This window comes from Strix aluco, chromosome Z, assembly GCF_031877795.1.
Source record: "Strix aluco isolate bStrAlu1 chromosome Z, bStrAlu1.hap1, whole genome shotgun sequence".
Taxonomy (NCBI): domain Eukaryota; kingdom Metazoa; phylum Chordata; class Aves; order Strigiformes; family Strigidae; genus Strix; species Strix aluco.
The window spans coordinates 51,050,708-51,063,267 of NC_133971.1; the positions used below are offsets into that span (position 1 = coordinate 51,050,708).

General features: G+C 41.3%; 2 protein-coding genes across 2 annotated transcripts in view; both read left to right on the forward strand.

Moving 5' to 3' along the window:
* The first annotated feature begins 1,990 nt into the window (after window positions 1–1,990).
* CCDC112 (coiled-coil domain containing 112) lies at window positions 1,991–11,867 on the forward strand. Its single transcript, XM_074812333.1, has 10 exons — window positions 1,991–2,082; window positions 2,816–2,931; window positions 4,687–4,808; window positions 6,551–6,640; window positions 7,908–7,983; window positions 8,579–8,966; window positions 9,702–10,106; window positions 10,773–10,868; window positions 11,492–11,610; window positions 11,694–11,867. Exons 1-10 carry the CDS (start codon window positions 2,032–2,034, stop codon window positions 11,722–11,724), a joined length of 1,494 nt encoding a protein of 497 aa, XP_074668434.1. The 5' UTR covers window positions 1,991–2,031; the 3' UTR covers window positions 11,725–11,867.
* A 51-nt stretch (window positions 11,868–11,918) lies between these two features.
* PGGT1B (protein geranylgeranyltransferase type I subunit beta) overlaps window positions 11,919–12,560 on the forward strand; it is a 36,602-nt gene continuing 35,960 nt past the window's right edge. Inside the window, 1 exon segment of the mRNA XM_074812334.1 lies at window positions 11,919–12,243. Coding sequence (XP_074668435.1) covers window positions 12,119–12,243 — 125 coding nt within the window. The 5' untranslated portion in view covers window positions 11,919–12,118.

Consider the following 12,560-nt stretch of genomic DNA (forward strand, 5'->3'; position numbering starts at 1 on the left):
TGGGAGGGGACACAGCTGGGACACCTCACTCAAATTGACCAAAGGGATTTCATACCATTTGATGTCATGCTCAACAATAAAATCTCAGAGAAAGTGGGGGGACAACATTCATTAAGATGTTTGTCTTCTGAAGCAACTGCTACATGTACTGGGGCCATACTTCCCAGGCTGGATATAACCTGCTGATGGCAAGTAGAGAATAAATCTTTTTGCTTACCTTTCCTTCCCAGTGTGGACTTTGTTTTTATCATTAAACTGCCTTTGTCTCAACCCATTTTTCATCATATTTTCTCCCCCTGTCCCGCTGAGGATGGAGAGTGATCAACCCGCCACAGGCATATCCTGGCTTAGATGAGTCCTGCTCCATAGAGGGAATGAAGTAACATCCTGGCCCAGCTGAAAGCCAGGGTTCATCTTCATACCAGCATCCCAACTTGATGCCTGATCTCCCTGGAGCTTAGAGACAGAACTAGCCAAGTCTAGCTCTGCTCCAATACCTGAAATGTCTCTGCACATGGTTTCTAGGGCATCTTTGTAAAGTCCTCAGGCTTCTGAGTAATTCACAAGTAAAGTGTGTGGCAAACAATAATATAGATTGACCATCCAGAAATTGGTGAACTACTGCACAGTATCTGAATTACACTATGACTGCAGCCACCTTGTTAAAATGCTTGCTGAAAACAGGTGCTTGCTGTGGAGCAATCCCTGACCACTTACCAGTTTGCTGATCCTAGTAACAGAAACCTTGGAAGGGCTGACAGTCACCAAAGGAAACCAAATACAAACAAGTTTTAGAAGACACAGGTCTTTCTCTTACATCCTATAGTGAAGGACAAGACAAAGATGACTTTGAAACACTGCTGTGGAAGGAGTACTTTTACAAGCCATTTCAGGTAGCAACCTGTGAGAACAATCCTCCTTAATTTATGATGATATTTTCAGTTTTGAAATGTTCTCCTTCACTTGTTAATTCCTATTCACCAAATACAAAGAAATCAAATGTAAGCAGTCATAAAATATAAAGATGAAAAATATATCAGGAAAGTGCTCTTCAAAACATTAATTAGGCAATAAAATATCTTCAGCTTAGACCATTTGGTTAGCATCTGTGAACGCTTTTGTGTTCTGCAGCTGGGAAAACACCAGTTCATAAAATCTCTTTAGCTAGCAAAGCCACTGTACGAATAGATTATTTCTATTCTGCAGAAATGTTAATTGGCAACTCAATAAAAGTTTGATTGGTCTATGTGAGTGAAAAACAAGATCTTGAGAGTCCCAAAAACATATTGATTAATGCCAATCTCTTTATTTTCTATCAGGATAATGAGGATGTATTCTGCTCTTCCTGAAGGAAGCAATCACTACAAAACCTTAAATTCCAACATAAATTAAACTGGAGGCAGTATTAAGCACACTCCATGAGGTGAGAAAGGTAAAAAAGTCTTAAATCATATATGCAAGACAGTTAATCAGTCACAGTCAAATTACAACCATACATGGCTCTTCTCATTTACCACCAGCCACTGAGAGAAGAGCGGGACAGAGTGCTACCCTCAGCGAGGGCCACTTGCTGACATACATTTGATGGATCTCCATATACACAAATCCTAAACAGCTCACAGGTCAGGCCAGCGCTGTCCACGAGGTCATCAGCACACCACTCTGGTGGGACACCAGCTTGTGATGTCCAGCCTATAGCCCCAGCTCTTCAAGACAGCTCAGGGGGCTCAAGCAGCACCAGAAAATAGTTTGGGGGCTTTCGAGGAAGTTGTCTTCTCCAGATGCTCAGCACTCAGCGTGCTGGGCTTTTGCGGCTGCAGGCACTCGGGTGACTGCTTCCCCTTCCAAGAGGGCGGCACGTCTCACACACGCACTGTTTGGTTCCGACAACACGGGGAAAACCCCTCCACCTGCAAACCCCGCCTTCTTTCTGCCGAAATCCCAGCCTTTCGAGACGCTTAAATCGGGGCGGCACGGGCCGCCCCTCAGCGCCGCCGGCGGGGCGGGGCGGCAGCCGGGGCTGCCGTCAACATGGCGGCTCTGGCCATGGCCATGGCTGCGGCAGCAGCCGGGCAGCAACAGGTAAAGGCTTCGCCGCGCCTCGCCGCACCGCGGGGCCACCGCCCAGCCCGCCGGATTTGCCTGCCGGCCGGGGGGAGCCCTCTTCAACGGACCCGCGGGGAGGCGGCCGCTGAGGAGTTCCAACCTCATACGAGGTGTAAGGGATAAACGTTAAAAGGAAACCTGTAGGAAGAGTGCAGGTTTGCTGGGCTGGCCTCAAAATGGTTGCTTCATAACCTGAACAGGAGTTTCACAATCTGCATTCTTAGCAGTGGTCACGTTAACGGTGTTCAGGGTTGCTATGAATAAGAGTTAGCAATTTACAAGTGTTACTGAGCAGATTTCAGAAGTTAAGCTAGTGCTTTTCTTGAACAGGATGAAATGGGAGTAACATGCCTAGTGTAAATTAAATGCTTATAGTTGGGTAGGTAGTTACTCTGACTTGTCAGAGACTGACTACCATGAGAGGCGAGGCAGTTGCCTTGATTTAGTGAGTATGGTGAGCAGCCTCTGTTAAAGCAAACTGATGCTGCAGTCTTCCCATTTTTCTGCAGAAGAATGCATTTTTGCATAGTCATCAGCTTGCCATCGCTCATCACTCCAGTTTTATACCTGTGTGACTTTAGTTGAATTGTGCCAGTGTAGAACTGAAGTAATGCTGTTACTCTGCACTGTGGTGTTGTCTTCTTAAAAATAACCAATGAACATTTAAAAAATACTTGTTTTGAGTAATATTTGATTTTGTTGTGTACAGAAGGACAGCTGTGCCAGTACTACAGGTGCTGGTCGACAATTTCAGAATTGGAAGGTGAAAGCCGAACAAGCTAAGAAAGTCGAATTCGTAAGAACTGCAGAAAAGCTAAAAACTCAGTAAGTTAAACACTTTATTGTAAGTATATTTTCATGCTGTTCTGGAGATAACTCAAGGTTCAAGGTAAGAATTTATGGCAATGAAACCTTTAGGCTAAGATTTCCTTTTCAGGGCTCAGAGAGATTATTGTGGTTGTTACAGTAGTTCAGGATAGCTCCAAAATGTCCTCTTCTAATTACCATTTGGACTTTGATCGGTCATCCTCTTCAGTAAGCTATTGCTGCGCTGGATATGCAAAAAAGCAAGTGCATGTGGCATAACTGAGTTCTGTTTTCCTGCTCAGGTGTGCTTACCTTTAAGGACCTAAAACCCTTAAGACCAACAAAAAGGGGAATTGCAGCATCATTACAATAGCTTCCTCAGAAGATTGAAAGCACTTCATCTAGAATATCTAGGCCACTGCTTTGGAAAGTGGGGGTTCAAGACAGCTCAGGCACAGAAGTGGTGTAGATCTGTTTCCCCACGTCTTGAGTAAGTGCTGTAACAACTAAGCTGGCAGCTGAAAGAACAGGGAGGTTTCTTCTTGAGCGGGTGAGCTTTATGAGAAAGAGCTGACGCAGCCACCCAGCTCAAGGAGAGGTTTGTAGTTGTGAGCCCTGAATGAACAGTGACATTAAAGTCTCACAGCAGTGTTTCATGCTGTCTGACTGAATCAGCTCCTCCTTGGTTATTCTGGATCCTAGGTTATGGCTCAAAAATTGACTGCTGGTTAATGTAGATGTTCCCAAGCAGCTTCAAAAAAGGCATGGCATTTAACTACAGCACATTGTCCTTTTGTAGTCATTGTGCTCTGAAGGCTTTGAGTACACTGTGTGGGGAGATTTGGTACTTTGGTTTGCTCTGTGAATTCCAGCGCACAGCAAAGCATTTGAACTGTGAACCGTAAAATGCGCCATAAAGGGATTTGAACCATATAGCAGCAATAGTCTGCTGAAGAACCAAGCTGCTACTGAGAGAGAGTTTCGTGGGCTGTCAGCAGTGTTGCTTAACATTGGGAATCCTACCAGATGTCTCTCTATTGTGTGCCACCTGTATCCTGCTGTTCTGGTCTCTAATGTGGTGGCACCAAACTTCACAGGTGTGCTCAGGAGTGCAGTATCTGCAGTCCTTTTGCAGGTGCTGTTGTGTAGGTCAAACCCTAGTATACTGCCTGGTTGTAGTAAGGCAAAGCCCATTCCACTGAGTTGTACTCTAAAGCTTCTGACCTTAGTAAGAAAGCAAAAGTCACCTATAGCTCTCCATACTATACATAAAGCATAGTCGGTAAGTAAGGTAGCAGTTTTAATATCTTAAGTTATTTGAATGCGAATGCACTTGAATTTGGTAGTAGTACTATAACTAGTGTTAAGGTTGAGGGAATGTACTTGTTTTGGCTGTGCTGTGGCTCCATCTGTGTGTCCAACTGCATTAATACAGCCTGTCTTTGTCCCTGCACTTTCCAATGAAATTCTCATAAGGCTCCCTGGTAGCATACAGATAAAATTTCAGGCCATTTCAGTGTGTGAACCACTGCCTGTCAGTGAGGTAATTTCCTTGTTAACTTCTTTCTCTTGTTCAAGTTCTTGGGTTACTTCTGTGTGTAACTTATAACTGCAGAAAGATTTTGCTTGAAAACAACTGTAGGAACAAACAAGGGATTTCTATAAAATCTAAGATGGTCCTGTTGACACAGCCTCAGCTGGATACTAACCTTGGAAAATCTTGGCTTTGCTAAGCATTCATGTCTTACTCGGTGTGGCAACCTTTTTTTCCAGGCTTGCAAATGTAGAAAAAGTCAAAAATGGACATCTTTACAATAGGAAGAGTAATTTCAGGGTAGAATACAGCATACTAGAGGAACTGGAACGTGGCATGACTGTCAGCAGGAAAACTGAAAGTAAGTGGGATTTTATTTGTGTTTTTTGATTGGGTTTTTTTAACTGTTGTTTGTTTAAATGGTTTCATAATCAGTAGTACAGAGAGATTAGTTCAGGTGGAAGGTAGATGCTGATAGAAGTGTGGTATTTCACCATGTGTGCTGCTTATAAAGAAGACTTCCACAGTTTATTTGCAAAATTCAGAAGCATGAACATTTTGGGCCTTCTGTGTTACTGTTTTCTTTTAATCTTGAATGTAACAGATACCACCCACAACAACCTTGGTGGAAAGTTACTGTTTTAGAAACTCAGAATCAATTTTGTGTGTGTATTGCAAAATCTAATGTAGTCTAGCTAAGGTACAATAAATATATACTTACCACAACATAAGTTTTCACTTACTGATTGCTGCCTTTAAATACACTTTTAAACAGTTCTGTGTTTGCATTTTTCAAATTTGTGGGTAATGAATATTCAGAGTCTACATAGTGCTGTGAGATAGTACACAGTCTGTCCTACAATATCTGTTCTACTTACAGACTAATTAAATACTTCAGGAAAAAAAGGGTGACTCTCTGGTCACAATACCTAGATTCTTTCAAAAGTAATCAAATAAATTGTATTATGCCTTCTGATACAGAAGATCAAAACAAAATGAAGGGAAAGGACACAGAGACAACTAAACATACACTTGCCTTACAAATTTGTATGTGTTTTAATGTGCATCTTTTAATTAAGGAAATTTATTGTATCCAATACATGTTGCAGTCCTTAAGAAAGTAACTATTTCCAAGGAATGACTAAGGTAAAAAGTTCCAAAAATGTTCCAGTGGTAAGAAGGGAGCATGGAAGTATGAATTGAGATACTGCTGTGAGATAATAAAGAGGACAAAGATGAAAGGTGTAAAGCACTACATGTGAGATGTGAAGGAGTGTTAGAGTATGATCTTTTAGGGTGTGCACTAGAACCCCCAGAATTCCCATTTACTATGTTCAGGTCTTTCAGCATGATCTATGTGCTTTTACACTTTATGTGGTCTCAGCAGGAACTAGTAGCGTCGTGTCTTAGCTACATGTTTTTATATTTAGGTCTTAGACTCTGTTATCCCTTCCTTAAACCAAATCTTTTAGGATAGAAGATACAGCTCCTTAGTACCTAAGGTGCATCCAGGACTTCATCCTCATCAGTATTGTATTTATGGACTCATGAGGAGCCAAGTGGTAACAAAGTAAATAAGTGCATGCTTGGTGTACATGAAAACATTCTACTTTAGTTAACATAGCAAATAAATAAATCTTGTTGTAGTTGTACATTCACATATGCTTTCCAAGTTTGTTTTCTCTTAATTGCTGAGTGTTTTGAGGCCTAGGTCAGTCTCCCTCAAAATTCTAGAGGAGGTGTCATCTGTATAGGCAATATTATCCAAAGTCTGGTTACCTGATAAAAGGCTTGGAAAAAGAAAAAACAAAACAACTCTGCATTAATCTAGATACGACTATCCTGTTGACCCCGTTAGAAATACGAGCTACTAATTTTAAAATCTGTTGATGCTATGTGGAGAGATATGTGGCCCATGCAGTCACCTACATGCAGTTACAGTCATGTTAAAATGTGTTATTGCAGTTTCTCATGATCAAACAGAATTGGTGTCCTCCTTTAGATGACATCTGCAGTTTATTTTGGACACTTCATTGCTTTTGTTCTTGTATTTAAAGCACAAAGAAACTGTTAGAACTATCTGCACCTTATTTTGTTTAACAGAAGCTAAAATTCTGCAGCAGCTATCAAAAATACAAAATAATGTGAAGAGACTTGAGCAACATTTGAAAGATGAGAAGCCTACACCAGAATGTAAGTCATGAAGACAGATTTAAAGAACACTTTCCTCTACGCACATTTCTTGCATAGCTGGGCTTATGGTTCTCCTGCAGACTTGCAATACTCCTTCTCCAGTCTGTCTGCTTTTCCAGGAATCTGGGAAGGGAAGAATGCAGAAATGTAAGAAATGGTGAAAGACCTTGCAGTTTTATGTGGAAACAGAGAAACTTGCTCTGTCTTTGAAGTGGTGTGGGTTTGTTTCTTCAGGCTGTTGAAAGCCAGGTATTTTCTGTATGTAACTCTTTGCCTTATGCAAAATAAAGTTCATTTCTAGCTGTCCACATGGCTTGAAGTGTAAGTTGGAATATTCTGTGGAAAATGCTGAAACAACTTGTTCAGTTTGGATGTTTTGAAACTTTTAGGAAATAGGCACTGAAAGAATCATTTTCCTGTGATACGCTGGTACCTTGTGTGGAGCTCAGGTTGAAGTCCTCCTACTAGCTGAGAGCTTTCTGATGCTGGATAAAATGCATCTCACTTCATTTATTCAGTGTCTATTTTATAAAAAATGCATTATCTTCTTAAGGTGTCAGCAGAGATACCAAGAACTAACAAGGCATGAAAGTTGAACTAAGAGTTTTAGATTCTGTAACTGTACCAATTCAGTTTATTATTTTTTAAAGCCAGGTCAAACTACGTGTTCAGTATGTGTCCGCAGAGATGTTGTGCTAGTTTAAAACAGATTCTAAAACTTTTCTACCATTGCAAAACAGATCTTCTCTAGACAGCTGTCTTACCGTCTTTCTCCACATCAGGACTGCAGCATGCTGACAGTACAGGATAAAGTCTTACTTCAATGTTTCTTTTTCAGCTTTGTAAAAGTAGTGACCTGTAGGTTAATAGGATTGCTACAGCTGGTATAGACCCAAGAGTTGACTGTGCTTCTTAAGTCACTAATTGCTTTGTTATAAAAAACAAAAGTGGAAACTCTTTAGGATAAGACTGTCTTATTCTGTGAATCAGTTGAAGGTTACTCAGAATTAGACTTGTTTAATGGAAATAAACATTTATACTGGGATTTGCATCCAGTTAGCTAAATCACTGTGAAATCACAGCTTTTGAATAAAAGAGAGTCTGTCTTTTAAGGTTGTTTGAGATGGAAATGCATGCTTTTTTGTAGACTGAAATAAAAGTGTCCCAGAAGTCTTTGCAAGTGCCTATATTTCTGGATAGTGCTGAATTACTGGTAAATTCTGTAGACTTCTTAAGTTATATGATCTTTTTTTCTTTTGCTTTTTAGTTGTTGACAAGCTCAAGGAAAAGATGGAAGAAGTTGAAAATGCAATCAATGCTTTTAAAGAGGAACAGAGGCAAATGTATGTTTGTACATGCTTCAGCTACAAGAAAAAGTGCTTTCATAAGACACGATGAAAACTTTGCATTAATCAACTAAACTATTCTTTTGATTTACTCTTTTGCTAGTGATTCCTGTGGTATGTAAATCAAAACTCAAGCTATCAACGACGGAATCTCAATAAACAACCTTTTAAAGAGGCTGCTCATATAGTTATTGCAGTGATCCAATGTCACAATTTTCCTGTGAAAAGACTTTTCAGAGAAAGCCTGCAGAAGAGATTAGATTGTGGGGTTTTTGTTGTTGCTGTTGTTTTGGTTTTTAAGTGGGTGGGGGTTTTTCCCTTTCTCTCCACTGGTGTCAGGAGGGGATTGAGTTAGTTGCTTGAGTGACATAAATGTGTGCTTTCACTAAAAGGGTAACTTAATTCTGATTATGTAGTGCTTTATTATGGGATCATCACAACCTTGTTTTCATCTGTGTTACCATTTCAGTTCTTAATCTTTGAAGAATACCGTTTGTGTGGTATTGAACAATTCCAAAATTCATTTTCAGTGAATGAACAATGAGTACTGGATTTTTTTTTTCTTACATTTCAGTATTTGTTCTCTTTTCAGATACGAACAGCTTTTGAAGGAGGAGAAAACTACCATTAATGAGCTCAGTGTCTTTGAGAGAAAAACGGAACTGTGGGCATTAGGAAGCTCAACAGAAAAAGTGTTGAAATTACCATCAACCAGGGTCTCAGCTGATAAAACACTGGAAAGTCATCTAACTGAAGAAGTACTAGAGTTTGAAAGATTTCTTCAGCAAACAGGAGGGCGGCAGGGAGGCTGGGATGATTATGATCATCAAAATTTTCTGAAAGTATGGACAAAACACAAAGGAAAGATGTCCTACATGGATGAAGCCCTTGAGTATCTCTGTGGAAGAACAAAAGAAGATATTGAACAGCACAACAAATGGTATCAAGAATTTCTAATCTTACACAAAAGAAAGAAAGAGGTAAAATAACCCCTCTAGGGCTTTTTAGCTTTAAGAAAAAGCACTTATTTTTGTATTTGCTTCTCTGGTGGTAGTGCTAGGTGGATTTCTGTTATAGTTCATGGTATATAACTGAAGTCTTTAGCATCCTCAACTTGCCAAAAATATTTTGTCTTCAAGAATTACCAATAAGTGTAGACCTAACAACGCACTGAAGTGAGCTGTGTATTGCCAAAGTGTATCATAAATGCTTTTGATAGCAGTGGTCCAGCAACTTAGATGCCAATCCCAGAGCAGTACGTGATCCTATCTGTCCCACCATATAGGCAATATACCTGTGCCATACTGACATAGAGAATTATGATTCCTTCAAGATACACTGACATAAAATCTGAATTATAAAATAAGTGGAATTGTTAATTTGAAGAAAAAAAATTAAGACCTGAAATATGTTTGCATTAAAAAAGGATATTACACCAACATTCGTAACTACACAAAGTTAATATGAACGCCATAACTTAAATAATTTTAGCAGGCACATATTAAACCTGCCTGTGTGATCTATAAAATAGAAAAAAAAAATGTGAGAAAGCAGACATAAATGCTTCTTTAACTTAAGTTTTGCCCTTAGACTTTTAATTCCTATCTGCAGTGTGTATCCTTGGAGCATATGTTTTCATCCAACTGAATCAACAGGAATGTGTAAAATTTTCACAAAAACCTTTTTATTTTTTTTCCTGTGCTGTTCTCTTGCAGTCAGTTAAGAAGTGGAAAGAAAAGCAGCAGCAAGAAAAAGAAAGAAACTTGAAGGAGAAAGAGAAGTCAGAAAAAATGCTCAGGGAAGAATGGCTACAGCATGAAGAAGCTCAGAAGCAAAAAGCAGAAGAAAGAAAAAGACAACAAGCAGCAATTGAAGCATGGAAGAAACAGAAAGCAACAGTATTTGCAATGGAACAAGGATCACAACTAAAACTAGAAGAGAAGGAAAAAAAGCAACAAAAAGAACGCCAGCGCCACATGAAGTTACTGTTGGAAAGGTATACCTTGCAAAAGAAAGAAAAGGGAGAACTTGAAAAGCTTGAAAAGGAGAGGAGAGAGGAAGCTGAAAAGGAGGAAAGGAAGAGAACTGCTGCAGAAGAAATTACTAAGTTTCAAGAGCGTGTGCGTAATTGTCTCTATTTATGCGTGTTGTTTTAAATTCACCTACTTCCTCCTACAATATAATCTGTTAAACTTCTTAAAATGCAAGTTTCATTCATGTAAATCTATTTTTGATTCACTGTAACAGCATCTGTTACATACCAGAACCAGTATGAAACTTTATTTTAGACAAAGATGTTCCTTTTCCTCAGTATCTAAGTTCTACAGGATTATTCTTTATACATATAGAAGTGGATTTATTTACTCCAATGTGAAAATGTTTGTGAAAAACAGCTTGGGCTGTGTTGTTTTCCGTGCTATAGAAAACATCAGAAGAGCTGATTGTTGTATGCAGATATAAAATAAAGACATGTCTGAATATCCTGCAGGTTTCAGTAGCTGTAAGGTCAAGTGAGATCCCAATGTAAATCTGATTACTGGAGAACTGATATTATTGTCACCGTTCACACTAGAGTTCATTTTTATAACTACTACAATCCATTTTTTTTAAAAAAGCTGTAACTAATTTGCTTGTGCAGGACAAGCTATAGCATGTAGCTACCTAGTGTCAAATTATTTCAAAACAACAACAAAAAAGAAACCTGTGAAATGGCTGCATATGTATTTTCATGAAATTTGTTTCATTTCCAAAGAAACGTTTGCTTTTTCATTCATTATATGTTGCAGGATCAACATAAACTGGAGCTAAGGATCCTACAAAGAGAAGCTAAAGAAGTAGAGAAACGAGAAAAAGAAAAAATGCTGGCAAAGTTAAGAGAGAAGGTAACTTACCTTTTTTTGTTTTAATCTGAAGTGTGTGTGGCTTGGTTGTTTAAATAACCTTTTTCCTCATTGATCTAAAAAGCAAATATTTTTACTTATCTAAATGGTTGATAATGAAAAAAAAAGTTATGCTTGTTATCAGGAGACAAAAATGCAGCAGGCATAGTTGTTTTTTTAAAAAAAAAGGGGGGGGGGGGGAGGAAAATCAAGTAGGAATTTATTTATCTCCCAGCGGTATTTATTCTGGGTAAAGCCTGTAGTTCATACAAATGAGCAGCAGTATGGGTCATGGTTTTTAACTTTTAAATGGTTTTCTACTATTAGTTAAATAAGTAGACTGGCATCTGAAAGAGTTTTGGGAACGTGGTCTTGGTTCTTAAGAGTTTAACCTTTTAAATTACTGAAATTTAGTGAGAGCAAGCAGTTGTTGCCCCTCTTACTGATTTCATGTTTTAGCCATTTCCTGTGATAGTGTGGAGGGAAAAGTCTTTCTGGCTAGTCAGCAGTGTGTTGTTTACTCTGCACCTATTCATACCATGAAGATGTAATGAGTGTATGTAACTCATTCTGTGATCAGTGAAAAAAGACCGATTTTTTTTTTTTTTTGCTTGTTTGATTCTTAGGTCGAGATTCATGTAACTAGAGACCAGCCCAGGTTGTACAGACCTACGAAGGCCTGGGAGGAACGCATGAAAGAGATTGCACCAACAGCTTCAGAACCGCTTTTATGTATTCCGCATAGGTAAGGGCGAGAACAATCGACGTGTAGCATGACAGAAATGCAGTTAGGTATGAGCTCTTCATGCTTTTCTGCCTTGTTTTTAGAGCTATCCCAGCCTGGAGACAAGGGTTATAGATGAGCACCTGCCTGTCTCTGTCGCAGGATGATGACTTCCTTGCCTGTGAAGCGGCCAGCAGCCCACAAAATCTGCTTGACGCAATGACGTATATTACCTTTGTATTTTGTGAGTGTCGGACTTAAAACGTCACCTGTCAGACTGGCAGGGTTTGCGTGACGGCATGTATTTCCGTTTCCATTAAAAGCGCCTTTCCCTGCAGGCCGCCTCCGGCCGCCGTGACACAAGGCGCGGCCACCGACCCTCCCCCGGGGCGAGGCCGCGGCGGCGCCGGGACCCAGACGGCAGCTCCCGCCGGGGCGGAGCCCGCTGGATGTGACGTCGCCGCGGGGTGGGCGGCACGGGCGCCGCGCATGACGCAATCAGTGTGCGCCGGGCGCGGGCGGTGGCAGAATGGCGGCGGCGCCGTGTTCGGGGGAGGCGGAGCGGCTGGACTTCCTGCGGGAGCGGCATGTGCGCTTCTTTCAGCGCTGCCTCCAGATCCTGCCCGAGCGCTACTCGTCCCTGGAGACCAGCAGGTAGCGGGCTGGGCTCCGGCTGCGGGCGGGTCGCCCGCCCCGGGGTCGGCCCCGCGCCGGCCTTCGGGGCCGCCGGGCCCTGCCGCCCTCGCGCCGCGCGGTGGGGAGGCGGGACAGACCCCGTTGCCTTTCGCCCGGTGCCCCCCGCTCGTTTCGGGGAGGCGGCAGCTCTGCCCTCGCCGGCGGGCGGACAGCAGCGTTGACGGGAAATCCCTACTGGAGAGCTGCCCCCCCGGCCTGGCCTCCCGCGGTTGCAGAGTGCAGCACCGTGCCGGCCGTCTGAACGGCCGGGCGCCGCGGCGGCCGAGAAGACAGTG